Consider the following 21,247-nt stretch of genomic DNA (forward strand, 5'->3'; position numbering starts at 1 on the left):
TTCCCCTATTTATGTGCCCCGGGATGTCACAGTCCCCTTGGGTAGAGGAAAAACAGCCAGGAGGATGCCTTAAAAAGGAGGAAGAATTGGAATCCTGAGGAATAGGACACAGGTCATAGTTGGTCAGGGAGAGGGGAGGGTGGGTTGAGAAAGCACTAACATGTTTGAACACCTATTGTGTGTTGGTGCTGTGCTGGGCACTTTACAAATGCTATCTCATGTAGGGGCGCCTGGGTGGTTCAGTCAGTTAAGCATCTGACTTCAGCTCAGGTCATGATCTCACAGTTCGTGAGTTTGAGTCCTGTGTCGGGTCCTGTGCTGACAACTCAGAGCCTGGAGCCTGCTTCGGATTCTGTGTCTCCCTCTCTCTCTGCCTCTCCCCTGCTCGCACTCTCTCTTTCTCTAAAATAAATAATAAAACACTAAAAAAAACACCAAACCCCAAAACAAAAAACAGATGCTATCTCATTTAATCCCATAACTGTCTTATGAGAGACATAGGTTTTATTATTACTGTTTACTAATGAAGAATAGAAATCAGAGAGAGTAGGCAGCATCCTCAAGGCCACACAAGTGGTTAATGGGTGCAGCTGGAGTGCCTGTCAGGTTCTAGATCCCCAGCTCTTTTCATTTACTTGTCTTACCAATGGGATGATTTCTTGGATGTCGGAAGTCTCTAGGATTTACAGTTTTGGTATTAGCTAGTCTGATTCTCTCATTATCTCCTCCCAATTCTGAAGGCACGTAGGAAGTTGAGGTCCCTTCAAGAAGAAAGTGAAACTTAAGCCAGATGCTATCATCTCCTTGGTGTGGTGCAAAATCAGTCTATGCGAGGCATCTTTGGAAGCTGCGTTGAGCCCTCCCTGACCTCCCGGGCTGTCATGAGGGATGGCTTCTGGGGTACAGTGTGTGTGGGGCCTGATCTGTGGGTGTCACATAGGGGGAAGTCAGCCTTTAAGATGTGTGGGCGGGGCAGTCCGACTCCCTGGGGGCTGTTGTTCCCCACATTTAATCAGACATGGACTCTGACCCTTCCAAGCATGGATGGGAAGCAGGGGTGGGGCCATGAAGGAGAATGGGACCATTCAGTTTCCTTTTTTAATTTTTATTCTTAAATATTTATTTGAGAGAGACAGCATGCATGCGCAAGTGTGAGCAAGTGCGGGAAGAGCAGAGAGAGGAGAGAGAATCCCAAGGAGGCACCACGCTGTCAGCGCAGAGCCCAATGCAAGGCTTGAACCCACGAACTGTGAGGTCATGACCTGAGCCAAAATCAGAAGTCAGACGTTTAACCAACTGAGCCACGCAGGCGACCCTCAGCTCACTTTTTAAATGGCCCATAAGACAGATCTGGGCTCTCCTAAGAAACAGACTGATGCTGTGCTTTTTCCTGTTGGCCTCAAGGGAGTGGCAAATGGAGAGAGCCTTCCAGACAGCTCTGTGGTTGTTGCAGCCAGAAGTCGTCTTCATCCTAGGGGACATCTTTGATGAAGGGAAGTGGAGCTCCCCCCAGGTAGGACCCTATGATCCGGGCATCCTCATCCCATCCTGCTTTCAGGGTGCAGCACAGGCAGCCCAGAAAATCCATGAAGCAGTATCAGTGAGAGTTGGAAGTTTTGCTTACTACCAATATTAAAAATGTATCGTCTATCTTGAAGGTCATTAGGATCTGTACCTTGAGTTAAGCTAATTTTAGACAGTTGATCCTTGAACAATGCCAGGTTAGGGGTGCTGACCTTGTGTAGTCAAATATCTGTGGATAAGTTTTGCTTCTCCTCAAACTTAGCTACTAATGTCCCACTATTGACCGGAAGCCTTACTGTTAACATAATTAGCACATATTTTTTTATGTTACATGTATTCTATACTGTATTCTCTCAATAAAGTAAGCTAAGAGAAGAAAATGTTATGAAGAAAATCTTAAGGAAGAGAAAATACATTTATAGTATGGTCCTGTCTTTATATCTATATATATAGTATATATATATATACAGTATATATAATATATATATATAATATATATATATATTATATATATATAGTATGGTCCTGTCTATATCCACATATGGGTCGACCCACACAGTTCAAACTCTTCTTGTTCAAATATCAATGGTATTTGTTTATGTAGGAAATAGGTAGTTTAGTCAGACCTTACTTTGTTGGAATGTGTATTCCCATGATCCTCTCAGAAAGGGAAAAAGAGGCAAGGTGGGTGCAAAGTTGCTTTTCAGCAGAATTACAGAATGCATATGGAAATATAATTTGACTTAATGCTCTTTTATTTAACCACGAAATTATGAGAACTGTGCTATAAAAGTTACTTGCTACTCTCCTTTTTCTTTCTTCTGAGGGAGAGGTGCAGAAGGGGCCTTGGGGGCCTGGTGTGAGGCTACTGTGCCTGTAGGGGTCTCCATCTGGGTAGTGAGGTGGCATAAGCCTTTCCATCACCAAAGAGAAAGGCTGTTCTCACCCTAGCTGTCAAAATATTTGGCTTATTATATTCCTGGAATTAATGGAAAAAAAGAAAAAAGCTGTTTTGCTGCTTAGTTGAAAATGTTTAGTCACAAATGGTTTTTAGAAGGGATTTTGGAGGGTGGGATATTTTTAAAAAATCCATTGGCATTTCCCAGGATAACCCAAAAGGCATACAAAGAAGGTCTTGGTCCAGATCTGATAGAAACCCACTATTTATAAGGTTGCCTTGTTTGTTAGAATCTAGTCTGTAATTAGATATAAGGTAATGGAAATACTATATGCAACAAATAACTAGTTATAAAATGAGGTTGGATATACATGTTGCTTTTGCATGTTGGATATGCGACAAATAACTAGTTATAAAATGAGGTTGATGTACATGTTGCTTTTGCTTAATTTTGAAAATTAAGGGCAGCATTTTATGTTTTTATGTTTTTCTAACTTTATGTTATTCTAACTTTATTTTTATTTTTTAGTGTTCTTTAAAAAATGTTTACTTTGAGAGAGTGAGTGGGGAAGGGGAAGGGGCAGAGAGTGAGGTGAAGAAAGAGAATCCCAAGCAGGCTCTGTGCTATTAGCTCAGAGCCCAATGTGGGGCTCAATCCCATGACCCTGGGATCATGACCTGAGCCCAAATCAAGTCAGATGCTCAACGACTGAGCCACCCAGGTGCCCCTATGTTATTCTACCTTTAAATGTTATATGTTAAAGTGAAGTCTTTGTAAATGTATTGAAGGACTCTCTATCCAGCATATTTCTCTAGCGTGGATCTTATTTAAAACTTTTAGGATAAAGTTAATTACTATTCAACTAAGTATTGTCTTCCTAGTGTTTGTCCAAGTGATGTTTTTAGGCTTAATAAAAGTCAGAATGATACAAACCTAATTCTCAAGCTTTAATAGTTAAAGCAAATGTCAGCAGAATCTTGAAATATTTGTTGGATTTTGTCTTTCCCCCACATCCCATCCGTTCTCATTCCCACAGTTGTAACCATGGGGAAATGCTAAGATGAGGGATGTACTCATTCTTTTTTTTGTTGAGACACACGAATTTGCTTGGCATTTCCTAAGAGCCTCTTCTTACAATGTGTCCAGATCTGGAGTGATCATCAGCCTGGAGTCCATGGTTGGGCTTTGGGGGATCTTTTCAGGGGATCTTAAAACAATGGATGTATGAATCAAATATTTTGAGGATTGCCATCTAATGTTTTAATACGGGGGAATATCATTTAAATTTTTTTCAATGTTTATTTATTTTTGAGAGAGAGAGAAAGAGAGACAGAATGTGAGTGGGGGAGAGGCAGAGAGTGAGAGGGAGACAGAATCTGAAGCTCTGAGCTGTCAGCACAGAGCCTGACGTGGGGCTTGAACTCACGAACCGTGAGATCATGACCTGAGCCGAAGTCAGACGCTTAACCGACTGAGCCACCCAGGTGCCCCTGGGGGAGTATCACTTAATTAAAGTTGGTATCAGATTAAATAAAATATTAAGTCTTAGAAAAAGAAGTATGACATAGAATTGGAAATTCTAAGTTCTACATTAGCTCTATGAGCATCTGATTTGGACAGGGTAATTAACTTATCAGAATAAGGAGCATATATTTTTAGCCACAGGGAAGAGAGGTTTCTGTAGCTCTCAGCAGTGACCTGTTTTTCCCACAGGCCTGGGCAGATGATGTGGAGCGGTTTCAGAAAATATTCAGACACCCACGTCATGTGCTGCTGAAGGTGGTTGCTGGCAACCATGACATTGGCTTCCACTATCAGTAAGTAGTTCAGTGAAGCATTGCATCCTGAGGGCTCTCGTTAACTGTAACTTTAAACCTACCATTCTGGTGAAAGCCTTACTTATGCTGTGTGGGGGACATTTGTTGCCCTTGAATGATGTAAGCCCAGGAGCATAAACTCCACAAGGGCAAAGATTTTTGTCTTGGCACTTGTACACCCTTAACAAATCTCTGTTGAATAAATGATTTGTATGTGCCCTTGGGGGATTCTGACTTGAAACTTACATTTAATGACCAATTGTTTTCTTTGGGACTCAGAAAACAAGACCATTTACACTTTTGTAAATGGCATTTATATAGTGCTTATGATGTGCCAGCCTGTTTTAAGCGCTTTACTTCCTTATAGTAACTCATTTAATCTTTCTGATGGTCCTGCTATTTTAACCATTGTGCTGGTGAGGAAACTGAGGCTCTGGGGACTAAGTCACTTGCCCCAGTCAGTGGTGGAGCTGAGATTTGCACCTGATAGCCTGGGCCAGCTGGAGCTCTCACCTCAAAAAGCTAGTCCGGCACTCAAATCCTGAGTTATTTCTTGTGTTTATGCTGAGTCTGAAGAGGTGCTAAGATGGCTTGCTCTGAAAAATGTTTCTTTTTACAATTGAACGTAGGATGAGCACATACAAAATAAAACGATTTGAGAAAGTTTTCAACCCTGAAAGGCTGTTTTCTTGGAAAGGAATTAAGTGAGTATTATTTGTGAATTAAAAAAAAAATTTTAACGCTCATTTATTTTTGAGAGACAGACAGATACAGAGCATGAGTAGGGGAGGGGCGGAGAGAGAGAGGGAGACACCGTATCTGAAGCAGGCTCCCAGGCTCCGAGCTGTCAGCACAGAGCCTGATGTGGAGCTTGAACTCATGAACTGTGAGATCATGACCTGAGCCAAAGTCTGACACTTAACCAACTGAGCCACCCAGGCACCCCTATTTGTGAATTCTTAAGAAGCCCTTCAGTCCTTGGAAACTTAATTTTTTAAGGGAACTGTCTTCGCCTGCCACACCGGGCTCTGTGTGGCGTGGTTTACGGTTTCTGATGAAGGCACCACAGGCCTCATCCTGCCTGACAGTCACTGTCAGAGTCACCAGCCTGGTGGACCAGCCAGTCTCTGACTTTGCCTAGCCACTGAGGGCATCGTCTTCCTGTGTGCCGTGTCTCTGGGTGATAGAGATTCCATCAGGCCACTTTGTAGAGGAGTATATTTCATTTGTTCAAAATGTACTTGTTTCCCTTTATAAAGGATACTATTGACATCATGTTATCCCAGGATTGGGTGCAGGTGTGTCCACTGTACTGTGTAGCTGTGTGCCCCATCCCCACGCCCATCAGCCTTGATCTGTGGACCAAAGTGTCCCAGCCCTTTCGTCTGACCACAAATGAGCACCTGCTCTCCTTCTGCATGGCCATTTTCGTGCTGTGTCTGGACCCTGTCGAGTCCGTGTGTATGTTTGCAGCACAGTGGATGAGTCCATATATGGTGTTCTAGTTGCAGACCTAGTGGAGAGAAAAAAGGTGGGAGAGGAAGGCTCTTCCTCTTTAGGTCATGGCCCCCATGGGTTTCCAGCACTTGTGACTTTGGCCGTGATAGCTCACTGGGCCCGTCTCAAGAGATGATCTGTGACACTCCCAGAGACCAGGTCGGGGTTCTCTACAAATGCTCGCTCTTTCCCTCCCTTTGCCCATAGGACTAAGTTTCTAGTAGCGTCCTTTCCTGAGTTATATGAAGACTTGACATAGTTGTAGTTCTTTTTCCCTAGGGAGTAGAGTTTAGGAAACTTGAAGTGCACTGACCATATTTCAGATCGTTTAGTTAGCTCCTTCTCACTAAAATTCTTTAAATTTCAAGCAATCTTTACTGACAGGTGCCTTCTTCGCGCCCGGTTGATACGTGTGTAGGAGATGAAAGCGTATTTAATGGGAGTCTATAAAAATATAATTAAGGTAAAGTGGTTGTAAAGGGCAACCAAAACTGACTTTATCATCATCCTAATTTGGGATTATCCATACCAGTTAGCTGTGACCTGCAAACCCCCTCCCACCCTGCCTTGTTTTCTGCGTGCACAGATGTTAGCAAATGTTGCCTGTGGTTTGCTTTATGTAATAATAACAGTATCTAACCTTTACCGAGTACTTCCTAGTGGCAGGCTTGGTGGTAGTATTTCATTCCGTCCCTACCACAAGTCAGTGGAATGGGTGTGCTCTTATGTCCCTGTCTTTTCACGTGGTCAGATGCGAGGCTCAGTGGTAGTCTGACCTCAGAGCTTCTGTAATCTGGGATTTCTGAAAGTTCAAGGTTAAAAATCTTCTTATGATGTCTTAGACTCCACTCCCAGTATACTGCTGTTTTGTTTTCTTAACTCAACTCGTACCTAAAAACGTAGATTAGTCGAGTGGAGATTTAAAGCTGTTCTGGAGCATGTTTCTTCACACTATGGGTGCTTTCCTTTTGCTTCATGGAAACAGCATTGTGAGAAGACAGTACACGGGAAGCCCAGTGGCCCTGACTCTCTGCCTCCTCCCTCTGTCTCAGTTTTGTGATGGTCAACAGTGTTGCCCTGGAAGGGGATGGCTGCAACCTTTGCTCTGAAGCAGAAGCTGAAATTATCGACATTTCTCACAAACTGAATTGCTCCCGAGAGGTAGGAGAGCATCTGAATGCACAGGTGCTTCTGTTCTGGCATCTTCTGCGGTGTGGTTGCTGCACTTTGTGTTTTGTCCACCTCTCAGTTCCCTCCTCCCTTCCTGCTGGGGTTGCCGGGTTAACTGATTCCTCCCCAGCAGGAACATCACTCCAGCAGATGCATAGATGAGCAGCCGCTGCCGGCGTCAGCCCCGGTCCTTCTGCAGGTGAGCCGGGAGAAGGTGGCTCTGCATATCTGGTGGACCAACCAGGGCCTCCTGGTCACATCTGACCGTCTCTAAATCCTGGCAGCATTTCCCCCTTTACCGGAGAAGCGATGCTAATTGCTCCGGGGACGACGCCGCACCTCTGGAAGAGCGGGACATCCCCTTTAAGGAGAGATATGATGCACTTTCCCGGGAGGCCTCACAAAAGGTTTGCTGTGGACCCCGATGCCCCCCAACAGACAGACAGATGGCTGTCACAGTTAGCCACCTGAGGGCGGAGGGCAGGGCTTTGGCAACATCAGCTTTTCCTATCACCCTTTTGTCCCTCCCGCACCCCAACCCCAGTACTTCTACTGCCTAGTATCAAGTTAATGAACATCCTCAGCTTTAAGAAACTTTATTCGAAGTTTTTTCCACCAATTTAAAGGTATTTGGAAATGTGAATGGAACTTAGAGTTAACTTTGGGGGCTTAGGATGTGCTGACTTAGATGTATTTATATAATACAAATATATTTATATATTACACAAATATGTATTGTATAATACTTAAATTATAATTATGATATATAAGTATATGAAAATATTTTTGTTATTTTATAAATAAAACAATGTAAATATTTATATCATATAAATACATATTTGTGTAATGTATGATATGCTGTACTATGTGATAAGATACAAATATATTTATAAAATACATTTACAAAAATATTTATAAAAATATAAAATCTGCAATGAGAAGGATAGATTTTCCCTAAAAGCTCGAACTTAACTTTTGATAGGATTTTAAGAAAAAAATGAAGCATTCTACCAAGTAGGAATTTTATATTTATGTGAATATGGGCCCCGATGGGGCTCTGTCAGAGCACTAACCACCTATGCTGTCCCCCGGGTGCGGTAGCTGCTCTGGTGGCTCCGGCCGCGGCTGGTCCTGAGCGGCCACACGCACAGCGCCTGCGAGGTGCTCCACGGGGCGGGGACCATGGAGATCAGCGTGCCATCTTTCAGTTGGAGGAACAGAAACAACCCCAGTTTCATCATGGTAATGTGGACGTTTATTTTCATCTGAAAGCTTTCATATAAGTATTGACATCAACACAGTAATCAACTATTTAATTGCTGCGATCCGTAAACACACACAAAAGCTGTAAATACAAACTTCCCCTGCTCCACACGTGCACTTAGTTTGATACACTGACCCCTGTCTAAACACCTCCCTGGGGACAAATAAACATGGCATTGCTCCTGTGTGGGGGGCGGGGGGCATCTTACAGAGTGTTTCCTCTCCAGGGACAGCACTGTTCTCAGGTCTGAGGCTCTGCGTTTTTAATTTTCTAAGGAAACAGGATCATGTCTTCATTAGCTATACTCCATCATCTTGTCTTAGGTTCCAAACGTGCCCATTTGCTCTGGCAGAAAAAGGCTACGGCTCTTGTAAGTTGGCTCAAGATGTTTCAATTAGTGGCCACCTGGTGTTTATTTTACCCAGGTCATAATGCTTTTATGTCAGGTACTTTTACTTCATGAAAAGGTGGGGAAACCCTCATGTTTTCAGATTCAGAGTAAACGAAACCATTCCCCAGTGTCATTCCGCACAGCAAACATGTCTACAGAAAAACCCATTGAGGTGCCCCCGGCACATGCATTTCTGGGTAACAGGTTGCTTACTTTAGCATCGAGCGCCATGAGAAATGGCCTTGTAGTCACTCCCCGTTTCTCAATGGCCACTTACATAGATCTCCATGCCTCTTGTTATCTCTGGCACGTATGCCCACTGCACTTTAGAGGAACCCATTGTGCTGGGGACTGGTTTCAACTGGTTTCAGCTCCACTCGGCACATTGGGAGCCTCCGCGTTGTCTCCCCGATCAGTGCTTGGGGTGGGTGGCTGGCTCTTGGAAGCTGTGCCCCGCAGTCTCAGGGGAGGAGAGCCACTTCCTGGCCTCACCTGAGGGGACCAAGAAGGCTGCGTCTCCTGTTTTGTCTAAGACTGGTGTGTTGGTGCTGCGGCAGGGCTCTCACTGCAGCATCACTATTCTCATTTCCTTTCCAGGGCATGTTGACCCCCACAGAGTACGCCCTTGCCAAGTGCTACCTCCCCTACGAGAACACCGTTCTGGCCACATACTGTGTAGCAATTGGGTTTCTTGTGGTCCTCATGTTAGCTCACTTTAAGCTCCTAGCCTCGCCTCTTCTCTTTGGTTGGAACTTGCTCAGAAAACTTAAGACAACGTAAAGCGCAGGAGACGCTTTTGCATTTCGTCACAAATAACAAAGGCAGGAAAACTGAACTCTGGGTAGTGCTCATGTGAGAAGGGGACAAAGGGGGTGGCGGTCTTTATACCCATCACAGGAACTATAAATCACGGATGCGAACTCCTGCAAGGATAAATAGTTGACTGTACTGTTCTCATGCTATAACAATGGAACGTGTACTCTACAACAAGTCTGTTTTCTCATTTTATCAAATATATGTATAACCAAAGATCGTGTCTGTACAATATGTAAAAGCTATTAAAGTCTCACTTGCATGCACTATGCTGTCTGTCCTTCCCCAAGATGGAGCTGGCACCTGGGATTATGTGCGCACAAACACTGGGCTTGCTTCTGTCCCCCTACGAAGTGGGCCTCAGACTCCTATATATTATAAAGCTATGCACTTAAAATAAAAGTACAGATGCCACAAGCAGGAATATATTGTTTTCACAGACTTTTGTGCTTCTGTGCTCATTATGGAATCAGATTTTTAGCGAAGTGTAATTTTCTCTCCAGCAGGCCAAGCTGTTAAATCTGAATTTAATGTCTGTCCGTGATCAAAAGAAACCTGACAAAGAGCTGGGAAGGGGCTTTTGGTACTTAAAAATAAATATGTCTTGATAATTTGAAACCAGGTAAAACGTGTTCTTTTCCAAGAGTCCAACTCTGTGTTTGAAGAGGAAGTTGAGTTACTGCTGAGTGATAACATATATAACAGTATGCAGCTTTTGCTTTTTGTGCATATGGGGGTGTGTGTGGCTCTTCGGTTCACATTTTATGTGGAAAGTGCAATGGAAACACAGTAATTTCTACTTTATGTGTCTTTATGTGTCTCATTTCAGATCAGGGTTTTATGAAACAGGGAAGAGAGGTCCAGGAATTTAGGGATGCTGACATAAACGGTGTGCTTCTTACACTGACTATCTACAAAGTTATCCTTTCATTCATGGAAAAGTAGTATTTCAGTCTGGATGCATTTTTTTCTTTTTTCTTTTTTTTAGTCTGGATGCATTTATAAAGGATTACAAAATGCCTACTTATAGAGTAAACTTGACAATACTAAAGACTAAAAGGAAATGAAGTCATGTCAGCGAGGCTGTCACCTCTGGGTTTGTATTGTTGAAATCCACCTTTGGACATCTTTGCAGATTATCTCGCACCTAAGGCAACGACCCTCAAAGTTGTGGCTGTGGGTAGAATATGAAGCATCACCGCTATCGTGATTCTTGCTTTCTAGATACTGCGCTGTACGATAACTTCTGACGCTACATTTACAAATCTTTCGAGTGTGAGAAACAGCCATATATTTTGACTTTGTCTTCCAAATAAAGGTTGTGTAATATTTCTTCTTGAGAGCAGGCAAATGGAGATGCCATCCTTTGACTCTCTTGGGCTGGACACGAACACGGACACCTCTGTCATCTTCTTGCTCTTTGTTTACACTGGAAGCTGTGGCCCAAGTGGTTCGAAAACTTTGACTAAAGGGAATGGTTGACCTATTTCCACTCAGGGAACTTGTAAAAAGTCTTTAAATAGGAAAATAATCAAAAGACATATTGTCTGGAGAAAAAAAATCCTTGGTTCTTGAAAAGCTTGTGATGTTGGTACAAAATTATTTGTAAGAGGTGAATGATTAATGTGGATAATTTATATATATATGCATATATATATTTAATCAAAGATATTTTTAAAAGCACTAACCTGAAGAATATCCTAAATTCTACACACACCATTCTCTTTTTTAGAGCAAGCAGCAGGTAATGTTGACATTTAGCGGTTCAGCACGATAAAAACACGTTTCTTTTACAGATACAGCCTGATCGAGGCACAAAGATCTACAAGGATTTTTGAGTAATTATAGAAAATAATATTACATTTTGTGGTCTGTACAGTTATAATAAACCAGCAGTAAAACAACAAGAATATATGAAGGGAGACTCTTGTCCAAGCATATCACACTCTAGAGAATCATGTGTAGACAGGACACACTTTGCAGTGGTGAATGTAGTAGGTTGTCTGCTCAGAGTAGGTCTAACTTAATGCCTGAGGTTGGCAGCGACTCAGATATGATTGAAACGGGTTTCTCTCCACCCTGTGACTTGGGGTCTAGCCTCGCTCCTGGGCCAGTGCAGCTCGGGAGAGGTGGCCACTTGCCCACGCATGTGGCTCACTGCCTCATACCCCTGCCACTGCAATCATGCCTGATAAGCCAGAAAAAAGTGCCATTTCTCCCCCCTTTATCAAGTTCCTGCCGAATCAAGAAATCACTGAATGGATGACTGAAAGGGGCCCTCACCCAGAGGGGTTTCACTGCAGCACCACCCAAGTGAGAGTGCTGGTTTGCAGCGACACAAATTGGTGGGGGTGGGGAGGCTGTGGAAGGTTGTGTTCAGTGAAAACGAAAGCTACAAACCAAACCTGAGGGGAACAGAGGTAGCCAGAGGCTTGGTGGTCACACAGGTCAGAACAGGACAGGGCGGCAGCTGGATGAAACCGGGAACTCCCTACTTTCTACCATGGCTTGGGGCTGACAGACAATCCTGGAATAAATGTTCCACCTGGTGGGGTGGCCAAGGGAGGAGAGGCAGGTGGAGAGAAGGTGCCAGAAGGCGCACCCACCTGCCCCAGGGCTGCCTCACAAGAGTTCGTACTGTTTGAGGTGCATCCTCTGGATGATGTCACGGCAGTCATTGAACACTCTGCGAATGTTCTCGGTGTCCACGGCACAGGTGAAGTGTGGGTAGCAGTAATGTTTGCCGTCCCCTGTCGCTGTGCTGATCCTCTGGAAAAAAAAAAAAAAGCCATCTATGCTGTGGGACCCTGACCACCACGCCCAGGGGTACATGGGAACACTGCTGCTACTCCATTAATTCTTGGAGAAGAATTTGGGCAATACTTTGATCAAAGACAAGAGGAGCTGGGATTGTGACTGTTTTAATACTGAATACCTTGCTGGAAACTCAAAGAACGTCACACTTACCTCTGGCCACAGAAGCTTAGTGTTCAGTTGAGAGAGGACATATATTTAAAAGACAGCCTCTCAGGGGTGCCTGGGTGGCTCTCAGTCGGTTAGGCATCCGACTTCAGCTCAGGTCATGATCTCACAGTTCGTGAGTTCGAGCCCCGCGTCAGGCTCTGTGCTGACAGCTCACGGCCTGGAGCCTGCTTCGGATTCTGTGTCTCCCTCTCTTTCTCTACCCCTCCCCCACTCATGCTCTGTCTCTCTCTGTCTCTCAAAAATAAATAAACATAAAAAAATGTTTTAAAAAATAAATAAATAAAAGACAGCCTCTCAAAGAAGTCAGGGTAGAATTTTCCGGAAATAAATGTCAGTCCCACACCAGCACTGTCCAATGGAACTTTTTGCACTAATGGAAATGTTCTGTATTTCCCCTCTTCTTACGGGAGCCACTATCACTAACTGACGCAACAGAGACTGGAGTTTTATTTAATTTTAATTAATTTAAATTTAAATATCCACATATCACTAGTGGTTCCACGTGGATGGCTCATCCGTCCTACTGAGCCCTCCTCCACGTAACAACTTGAGCATTTCCTGGGGCGGGGTTGGGGGGGGTCCCCTGGTTAACAGTGGGAGGCTTCATGGGCTTTCTCCCACAGGAGAAAAAACATGACTGATGAGGATTCAGAAGGACATCTTGGAGGGATACGCACATGTGCATTGGGAAGTCAGGTGGGGCAGTGTGGAGACAGGCTGCCATGGGCTGAATGGTGTTCTCCCCCACCAATTCCTGTGGTGAAGCTCTAACCCCCAGCACCTCTGAGTGTGACTGTATTTGGAGATAGGATCTCTTTTTAAAGAGGTAATTACGGGGCACCTGGGTGGCTCAGTCGGTTAAGTGTCCGACTTCGGCTCAGGTCACGATATCGTGGTCTGTGAGTTCAAGCCCCACATCGGGCTCTGTGCTGCAGCTCAGAGCCCGGAGCCTGCTTCGGATTCTGTGTCTCCCTCTTTCTGCCCCTCTCCCGCTCCCTCTCTCTCTCCCTCCTTCTCAAAAATAAATAAGCAGTACAAAAGAAAAAAGATAAGTTAAAATGTGGTCATATGGGTGAGCCCAAACCCGTAAGGCTGGTGTCCTCATAGGAAGAGGGGAGATTGGGACACACACACACACACAGGAAAGGCCATGTGGCGACACAATGAGAAGGTGAACATCCATAAGCCGAGGAGAGAGGCCTCAGGAGAAACCAACCCTGTCGACATCTTGATCTCAACTTCTAGCCTCCAGAACGGTAAGAAAATAATGTGTTAAGCCCCCAGTCGGTGGTGCTTTGTTATGGCCTCTCCAGCCAGCGAATGTAGAGGTCACATGGAGCTTTCTTCATAGGTGCCCACAGGGATCCCCGGACGTCCTCCTCGTCCCCCCTCCCATCCCCTTTCTTGCAAAGCATCTTGGGAATCAAGATGAGACCCCTGCTGGGCTGGGTTAAAGATGTTCATCAGGTTATGAACCTCCTCCTGGGAGCACAGACTTATTTTTAGCAATAGGATTCTCTTGAGCAATTATAATTTTTAAAAAACTTAAGGACACTGAAACGTGTAGGGTAGGTATCTTTATAGCCCTAGAACATGGGGAGCAAGAGCCGTGTCACACGGAGTGGGCGAATAAGTAACAGGCTTTCTTCTGTAATGATCTGACCAGTCTGTCCCCGCCTGGGGCAACAAGAATGTCAGGCAGAGTCATTACAAAGGTAGTGGCCGTCTGCTTATCTCTAAACACACTGATTTTCACTTTAAATGACAGCAATAAGCTTGTCAAGGAAAACTGGGCAATTCCAGACTGTGCTTGATTGGGTCCCCTGGCTTTGCCCATCTCTGACGTCCCCTGTCAGGAGATGATGTTCAAGGTAAAAGAAATCAGAGGGGAGCTCATACAACAATACCAGAAAGAGAAGCCCGATTAAAGCATACAGGCTTCTAACAGATGCCTAAGGCGTCAAGACACAGGGTGCCACTCACGCTTACCACCTGCTTTAAAAGGTCTGGTGACACTTGCCCCGGAGGACTCTCTGGCCCAGGTCTGGGCGTGGGCTTGCAGGTGGTTTCCAGTTGAGGGACAGGACCACTTGACGGTGACTAGGGGAACACGGGGGGCTGACCACCTGGCCTTCCCTCCTCCTGGCTCCTGGCCCCTTTCGTTCTGAGTTCCTCCTGCTCTGGGGATGAGTTGGGCCTCCCCGTCGTGGGAGGAAGTGACCCTGGTGGTCCTTGCCCTCCTCATGCGATGACAGTTGAGAATGCTCAGACAGCATGTGGCTCTTTCTTACAGAGGGGTCTATCTCATTATGCCCTTGCCATTCTCTCCCCAAGCCCACCTTTACCTCCTCAAGGCCAGGTCCCCCCACAGACCTCTCCCTCTCCATGTACGGCCTCTATTCCCCACCCCGTCTCAGAGCCTTCTATCACCAAAGTTATTGTTTCGCCCGAATTTGCTCCCGTCCAGATTCGATACTGTTAACCATTTCTGTAACCTGCCCCGTTGCCTTCTAGGTCTGGGGTTAGGGCTTCCAACTGAAAACTCCTCCCACGACTTACTGGCCCAGGCAAATTCCACCATAAAAAAAACCTAAATCAATAACCCCTAGGCGTTTATTTCCCTGACTTGCAAACTGCCTACAAGCCAGATTTCGCCCATTGTTAGAGAATCAAAGGTTTCTTCCCAACATCAAATGGTGGTGGCACGGCCATTCATTTGGGAGGGGGGAGCTCTGTTTCTAATCTTTAAATGCCTCATAGGCACACTTAGTTAACTTTTAGTCCTCATTAGGACAGCTTTTTGTGTGTTTTTATATTTTATGGCCTTGCAAGATGTTCCTCCAAAAGGAAGCCTGTGATAAACTACAAACCGATTTACCTTATCCAAGAGATTCACAAGGCACACGGGCATAGCAAAGGTTCTAGAAAGTCTGACAACGGAGAAACCTGTCTCACTTGATTTATTTCCCAGATTTACTCCTTGCAGAGCCCTTTCCCTGTGCTACCTGTTAACCTCCTGGGGAATACTGTTCCTCAGAACTCACCCTGGGGACTTGACTTCTTATCCTTGTTACTTTCTCACTCAGTATGAGATTTCAGGAGGCAACCGATGGGGGCCGGTGGTGGGAATAGGATAACGAGGTTCCCCTGAGGAGGTAGGAAGGCAACTGATCCCCGTGGAAATGTCAGGCAGACTGTGGGACCGTCCCTGCTGCACACTGGGCCGATTGTCACCTCTCCAGAAGCACACAGTCCACGTATATACAATTCTTTCACTTTTTATGTAAATTTGAAATCATCTCAAAATAAAAAGTTAAAAAAAAAAAAGAGAGATCTGAATTTTTCTGAATGTCTGAATTAGCCTCTTATTGGTGAGTGAATGAAAGGGGGAGGGGCACCCAGTGTGGGTGCTGGTATTTCAGACTCTGCTAAAGGCTTCTTTCCTTTTAGGAAAACACAAGTGAACACAGTCTGGTGGGGGTCTCAGTGCCATTCTCTGGGGCCTTGTGCTGTGCTCCTTGTTTTCGCTTGGGCGCTGTGTGATCTGAGGTGAAAAGCCCCACCTCTCTGAACCCCAGTATGGTCAGTGGTGAGATGAAGTAATAATTCCTTCTCCTCTCATAATTTGGGTGGAGATTAAATCAGATCATGAAAGGGTAAGTGATATGCAAATTGCAAAGAACAATACAACTCTAAGGAGGTAGGAAAGCAAAGAATAAAACTGCTTACCAAAAACAGGTCTCGGATAAAGAACTTGGCTCTTGTAACTTTGGGATCTTCTCCTGCATCTGGTGTTGCTGTAAAAATTACAAGTGGAATTTTGTTTAGGTGATGAGAATACAACTCTATGGAAAATGGAAGAGGAATTACAAAGTAGGGCTGCGGTGCACTCACAGCACTAAAAGACACTCAGAGCAAAGCAGAAAGCTGAAATGTAACTTTATTTCTCTCATTTAGCAGCTGATGAAAGTTTTGGTTTTGTTTCTGATGATGGGGGATGACTCCCACTCAGAGAAAATGAAAGCATGCCACTGAACACTGACCAATCCCACAGCTGCCATCCCCTTCAGAGCTCCCTTGAGAGAGAAGGTTCCAGGGGCTGTGGTTTTAGCAGTGGTTGTGCTCATCCGGTCTGCATTCTCTTAGCCTTGTTCCCGGGAGACCCTCCCCTTCACTGTTCCTACCACGGAGCCCTTCTGTGAAATTGACTGTAGTAACCTGATTCTTCTCCCATGCAGATTCCAAGTTCCTAAAATCTCGGCTTCCCTGCATGGTCTCATCGCTCTTTTCCTTCTCTATTGCAACTACTATGATTATATGATTATTCACGTGGAGCAGGTGATGGGGAATTCTACAGGTGCTGAGTCTGCCCTGATCTGGAGACCTGCCATGCTTGACCCAGGGCAGGTGCCTGGGCAGGTGCAGAAGGGAGGGAGGAGCAGGCAGAGAGAGGAGCACAAGATCCACTGAGGGTGTGTGTGGGAGGAGCACAGGATCCACAGAGGGTTGAGGGTTTGGAGCACAGGATCCCCTAAATGTGTGTGGGAAAGGAGCACAGGATCCACGGAGGGTTGTGGTGGGGAACCTAGTTTGTAATATTTTCTGGCCGGGTCACGTGTGGCCTCAGCTTGTGGTGAGATTAAGTCTGTGTTGGTAGGGATCGCAAGTAGAGTTGTGGTTGTGTTTCAGAAAGATTTTGGCAGCAATCCAAAGACCGTTCTGGAAAGTTGAGTGAGCAGAGTAAGGAAGCCTGGGGAGGATGCTACCTTGACCAGATCCGGAACTGAGAAGAGGGGAAGGAGGGCCCGGACCAAGACAGAGAGGAGGGAGAGCACATGACAGTGGACGCTTCAGTGTTGACTGTCCAGAGTGTGGGGATGGGAGCCTGGCTTGCCGAGGGCCGTAGTCCAGAGATGAGAGGGCAATGCAAGCCGAGCTCTGCTGACTTCTCTTACACCAGGGGCTCAACACCAGACTGGCCAACGTTAGCACAAGGATGAAGAATTTTCTTCACTTCTTATCTAAGTTTCTAGGACAGTCCCTTTCATTCTGCTTTATCTTGCTGGGGGTTCAAATTTTAGGAAGTGGTAGCATTTCACTGCCAATGAACCCCTCCTACAAGGTGGGCCGAGAACTGAGGAGCCGCAGTTGGAAACGGGGTGTACCCCGGCCCAGGGCTTTAGCACTGAGAGCCCCCTGCCCCTGAACCCCGCACCTGGTCGCCAGGCCATCCTACTGGTAGCCAAAGTCATTGCTGGGCCGTGGTGGCTGGAAGGGTGGGCTTGGGCATGAAGGTTCAGAGGCTGCCTCGTTCTGGCAAGCTCTACCTGAGTGACCTTGAACGACTGACTACCTCTAGCAGCTCACTTTCCACAGGAAAACATGCAAATAACAAACTTCCGCGTAGGGTTACAGTGAGAGTCAAGGTCGATGTAAAGGGCTGACACAGTGCCAAGTTCAGGACAGACCCACCCAAGACACCAAGAGAGAGTACTTAATAGACACACACCCAAAAGTGCCCTGTCTTCTCCTGCACGTTTGAATGGAAAGTCAAACCCCGACAAATGGAATCCTAAATAGGACATTTTAACACTCTAGCATTTGAAGGTGGGGGCAGCAGTCCGGAGGGCTGATGCAAATTAATTGAATTTCCTAAATTTTCATCACATCTGTTGGAACTACAGTTACAGGGCTAATGAAAAAATAACCAAATTTTTTCCTGAATCAGAACTGGTTTTGAAATCTTACCATCTTCAGGAACAGTATAATTTGCATACTCTGGGAAATAATCTTCAATTTTTGATTTCCCCGCCAAGACTTTTTCTGCCAGCATATCCTGTTTGTTCAAGAACAAGATGATAGAAATGGTCCGCAACCACCTGAAAAGAGAAATAAACATACAAACTTCACATCCGCTAGTACGTGAAAGTACCTCTAACAGAGGAGGTACTCAGTGAAAAGAACAGCATTTCCATCTTCCTGAAATGTACAGGATCTAGAATGATTTGATGTACCAATCTTGTGGACCCCCACTCCATCTGGATGCAAGACATTCTTATAGTAAGTAAACCTCATAATAAATAAATAGAGTTAATTTAGCAGTTCAGTATTTTCTAATTAATCTTTACTGAGAATATAAATTTACTGGTACCAAAGCCAAGGTTTATTTATGGAATAAATACACCCGGAGTTTTACTAAGAAAGGGTCAGATAAACTAGAAGTTAGAGCGATAATAACAATAAAATACATGAGTCATTAGCTAATCACACAGAATGTAATTTGTAGCTGGCTTGAGTCAGAACAGGCCGAATTTCTCCAGAGGTGGAGCAGGTTGTTAACCAGATATCGGTCATGACCACTGCATTGGACAAGTTAAGGGGAGGGGCTCCGTTACAGTGAAGGAAAGGTTCTCTCTCATTTTTTTCCTAAACAGACATGAGAACTGGCTTAAGATGAGCTCAGTATGCACATCAGCAAAGCCTTTGTAAATTCTGTTATTTCAAAGGAATCAAGCTGATGACTAGTGCACAGGAATCTTACTATGAATTAGAAACAGAATCCATTCTTCCTCCAAGTGGAAATAGTTTTACTGTTCCTTGTTATAAAATATATAATCCTGGTAAAAATGAATTTGTAATTACAGAAAATACATAGAAAAAAATCAAATGTAATTACACACAAAGGCAACTATTAGAACTGTTATGTTTTTACTTCCAGGTTTTTTCCTATTCTCAGACATATTTATAAAATAAGATCATGGTGTTTTTTAATCTGCTTTTTCATTGAACAGTATTGTGGTCATTTTCTCATGTGGTTGTGTGTGTGTGTGTGTGTGTGCTTACATATATATATTTAAATTTATATATATATAAATTACATATAAATATATAATATGTATAAATGTGAAATTTATATATACTCTTATATAAAATTTTTTAATGACTCCAAAGTATTCCTTCATGTACCCAGTATTTCCTGACTTTTTTTCTTTCTCATTAACTGTCTCGATACTATATTACTGAGAACAAGTGTTAAACACTTGATAAATACTTTCCTAATAATCCGAATGTTTTGCAAGGTCAGCTTACGTTTCCTGTCCTCCTTGGTGATATTTCTTCTTAAATAGTTCAGAAGACACTTCGATTTTTATATAGGTATGTATCGTGTGTGTGTGTTTGCTGGGTTCCTTTCTAAAATAATCACCCCTTTGCACTAGTAGCAATTTCAAACATGATTATGCTGTGCCTTTGACCTGTAAGGGATCTTCTAGAGATCATCTAGTTATTTGTGGATGGTACTTTCTAAATTTTAAAAACCAAGCAAAACCATTTTTTAACCCTCGATATAATCTTGAGCTTTAAAAACAGATATTTAAACTTTCTTTCTTTCTTTTTTTTTATTTTAGAGAGGGAGAGAGGGGCAGAGAGAGAAGGAGAGAGAGAATCTTAAGCAGGCTCCATGCTCAGCATGGAGCCCAACGTGGGGCTCGATCTCACAACCCTGAGATCATGACCCGAGCCGAACTCAAGAGTCAGTCACTGAACTGGCTGGGTCACAAAGACGCTCCTTAAATTTTCTTAACAGAGCACTACGAGAGCTTCATTGAGGACTACTGCCCATTTTAAGTGGGTCTATACATGAGATGGACCAAATGAGATCCTGCTAACGGTTTTGGGTTTACCAGTAAGAAAAGAATGAATATATCTGGAGAATAAAAATGAAAGCGAGCTGAGAGGTATTTTTAATGAAAGAAAATTTGCGATCCAGAGGTGCAACTGAATTTCTTATTTTTATAACCTGTTGTTCCAGATGCTTTCGAAAAGATCCAGGGACTCTCTGAGCCTGTTGGTGTTGTTATCTTCCCGAATCACCATGTTGTAGCTGCTGCAGGCCGCAACATAAATGATAGCCGTGACATCTTTGTGGAAGAAGAGAGGAAAAGGGAAGCCCCCTAGTTAGAGAGCCACTGTGTGGTTATGATCAAGTACACGTCCAGCTGTTACTCATTTTCATCCCGTGATTATAAGAACGACTTAAAGAAGCACTGTGTGTGTGGTTGTTTCAGTAATGCACCCGTATGAGCAAATGACAAATGTAAATTTAGGATGCTTAAATTCCTTTTTTAAATTAAAAAAAATTAATGTTTATTTTTGAGAGAGAGACAGAGAGAGAGAGAGAGAGTGCGAGTGGGTTAGGGGCAGAGAGAGAGGGAGACACAGAATCTGAAGCTGGCTCCAGGCTCTGAGCTGTCAGCACAGAGACTGACACGGGGCTCGAACTCACGGACTGTGAGATCCTCCCCTGAGCCGAAGTCGGACTCTTAACCTACTGAGCCACCCAGGTGCCCTGGGATGCTTAAATTCTTTATGAGATTCACATTTAAGGCATTTGATGGGTGGTCTAATCTGATTCAAAGCACAGAAATCACCGTTAAAGCACTGGATCCATTTTCTTCTCTCGTCCCTCTGGCCGCCGACATCAAACATGCTGTGGAAGAACAACAGGACACGATGACGGGGTTGGGGCGGGGGGCGTGACACCTCTGTGCTTCTTTCCTTGGCTGAGGCTCCCGGCCTGAAGCACCGCCCCATGGGTGGCCCCCGCAGACTGCTCCACTGGCTCTAAGTTTCTGCCTGACCCGGAAGTCCCCACCAAGCTGTTCCTTGGGGTCACAGCCATCACTCTGTGGTCACCAGGCCAGCTTGGGCCCCTCTTCTAAGGGCAGCCTGTGCCGGGCATCCCCCTGCCTGAGCGGGTCCTCTGTACCTACCCAAAGGCCACTGGATCTTTCTCACCTTCTCAGGTGGCTCTGGTTCCCATGTTCCTCCCTGCCCTAAACTTACTGCAGGCCCTTTAGGGCCACAGAGTCTGTACGGACTTATCCAA

The 21,247-nt window shown here is 44.6% G+C and overlaps 2 protein-coding genes across 21 annotated transcripts in view; one reads left to right on the forward strand and one right to left on the reverse strand.

Annotated features, from left to right (window-relative positions):
* The window catches only part of MPPE1 (metallophosphoesterase 1), a 56,623-nt gene extending 45,723 nt beyond the window's left edge, over positions 1–10,900 (forward strand). For 16 of the 19 annotated variants that reach the window (XM_042911768.1, XM_042911770.1, XM_042911775.1 and 13 more), the window contains 8 exons: positions 1,405–1,513; positions 4,137–4,240; positions 4,870–4,944; positions 6,790–6,898; positions 7,038–7,106; positions 7,192–7,314; positions 8,009–8,149; positions 9,160–9,370. In XM_042911768.1, coding sequence (XP_042767702.1) covers positions 1,405–1,513; positions 4,137–4,240; positions 4,870–4,944; positions 6,790–6,898; positions 7,038–7,106; positions 7,192–7,314; positions 8,009–8,149; positions 9,160–9,342 — 913 coding nt within the window. In that variant the 3' untranslated portion in view covers positions 9,343–9,370. Of the gene's footprint in view, positions 1–1,404; positions 1,514–4,136; positions 4,241–4,869; positions 4,945–6,789; positions 6,899–7,037; positions 7,107–7,191; positions 7,315–8,008; positions 8,150–9,159; positions 9,371–10,363 lie in introns of those variants that run through there. The other 3 variants (XM_042911786.1, XM_042911784.1, XM_042911785.1) reach the window with 3 other exon arrangements.
* Positions 10,901–10,921: 21 nt separating this feature from the next.
* GNAL (G protein subunit alpha L) overlaps positions 10,922–21,247 on the reverse strand; it is a 150,242-nt gene continuing 139,916 nt past the window's right edge. For both annotated transcript variants that reach the window (XM_042911764.1, XM_042911765.1), the window contains exons 8-12: positions 20,790–20,848; positions 20,159–20,279; positions 18,109–18,239; positions 16,090–16,157; positions 10,922–12,144 (exon numbers count right to left, since the gene is read on the reverse strand). In XM_042911764.1, coding sequence (XP_042767698.1) covers positions 11,998–12,144; positions 16,090–16,157; positions 18,109–18,239; positions 20,159–20,279; positions 20,790–20,848 — 526 coding nt within the window. In that variant the 3' untranslated portion in view covers positions 10,922–11,997. The remainder of the gene's footprint in view (positions 12,145–16,089; positions 16,158–18,108; positions 18,240–20,158; positions 20,280–20,789; positions 20,849–21,247) is intronic.

Source organism: Panthera leo, chromosome D3, assembly GCF_018350215.1.
Source record: "Panthera leo isolate Ple1 chromosome D3, P.leo_Ple1_pat1.1, whole genome shotgun sequence".
NCBI classification, from domain to species: Eukaryota; Metazoa; Chordata; class Mammalia; order Carnivora; family Felidae; genus Panthera; species Panthera leo.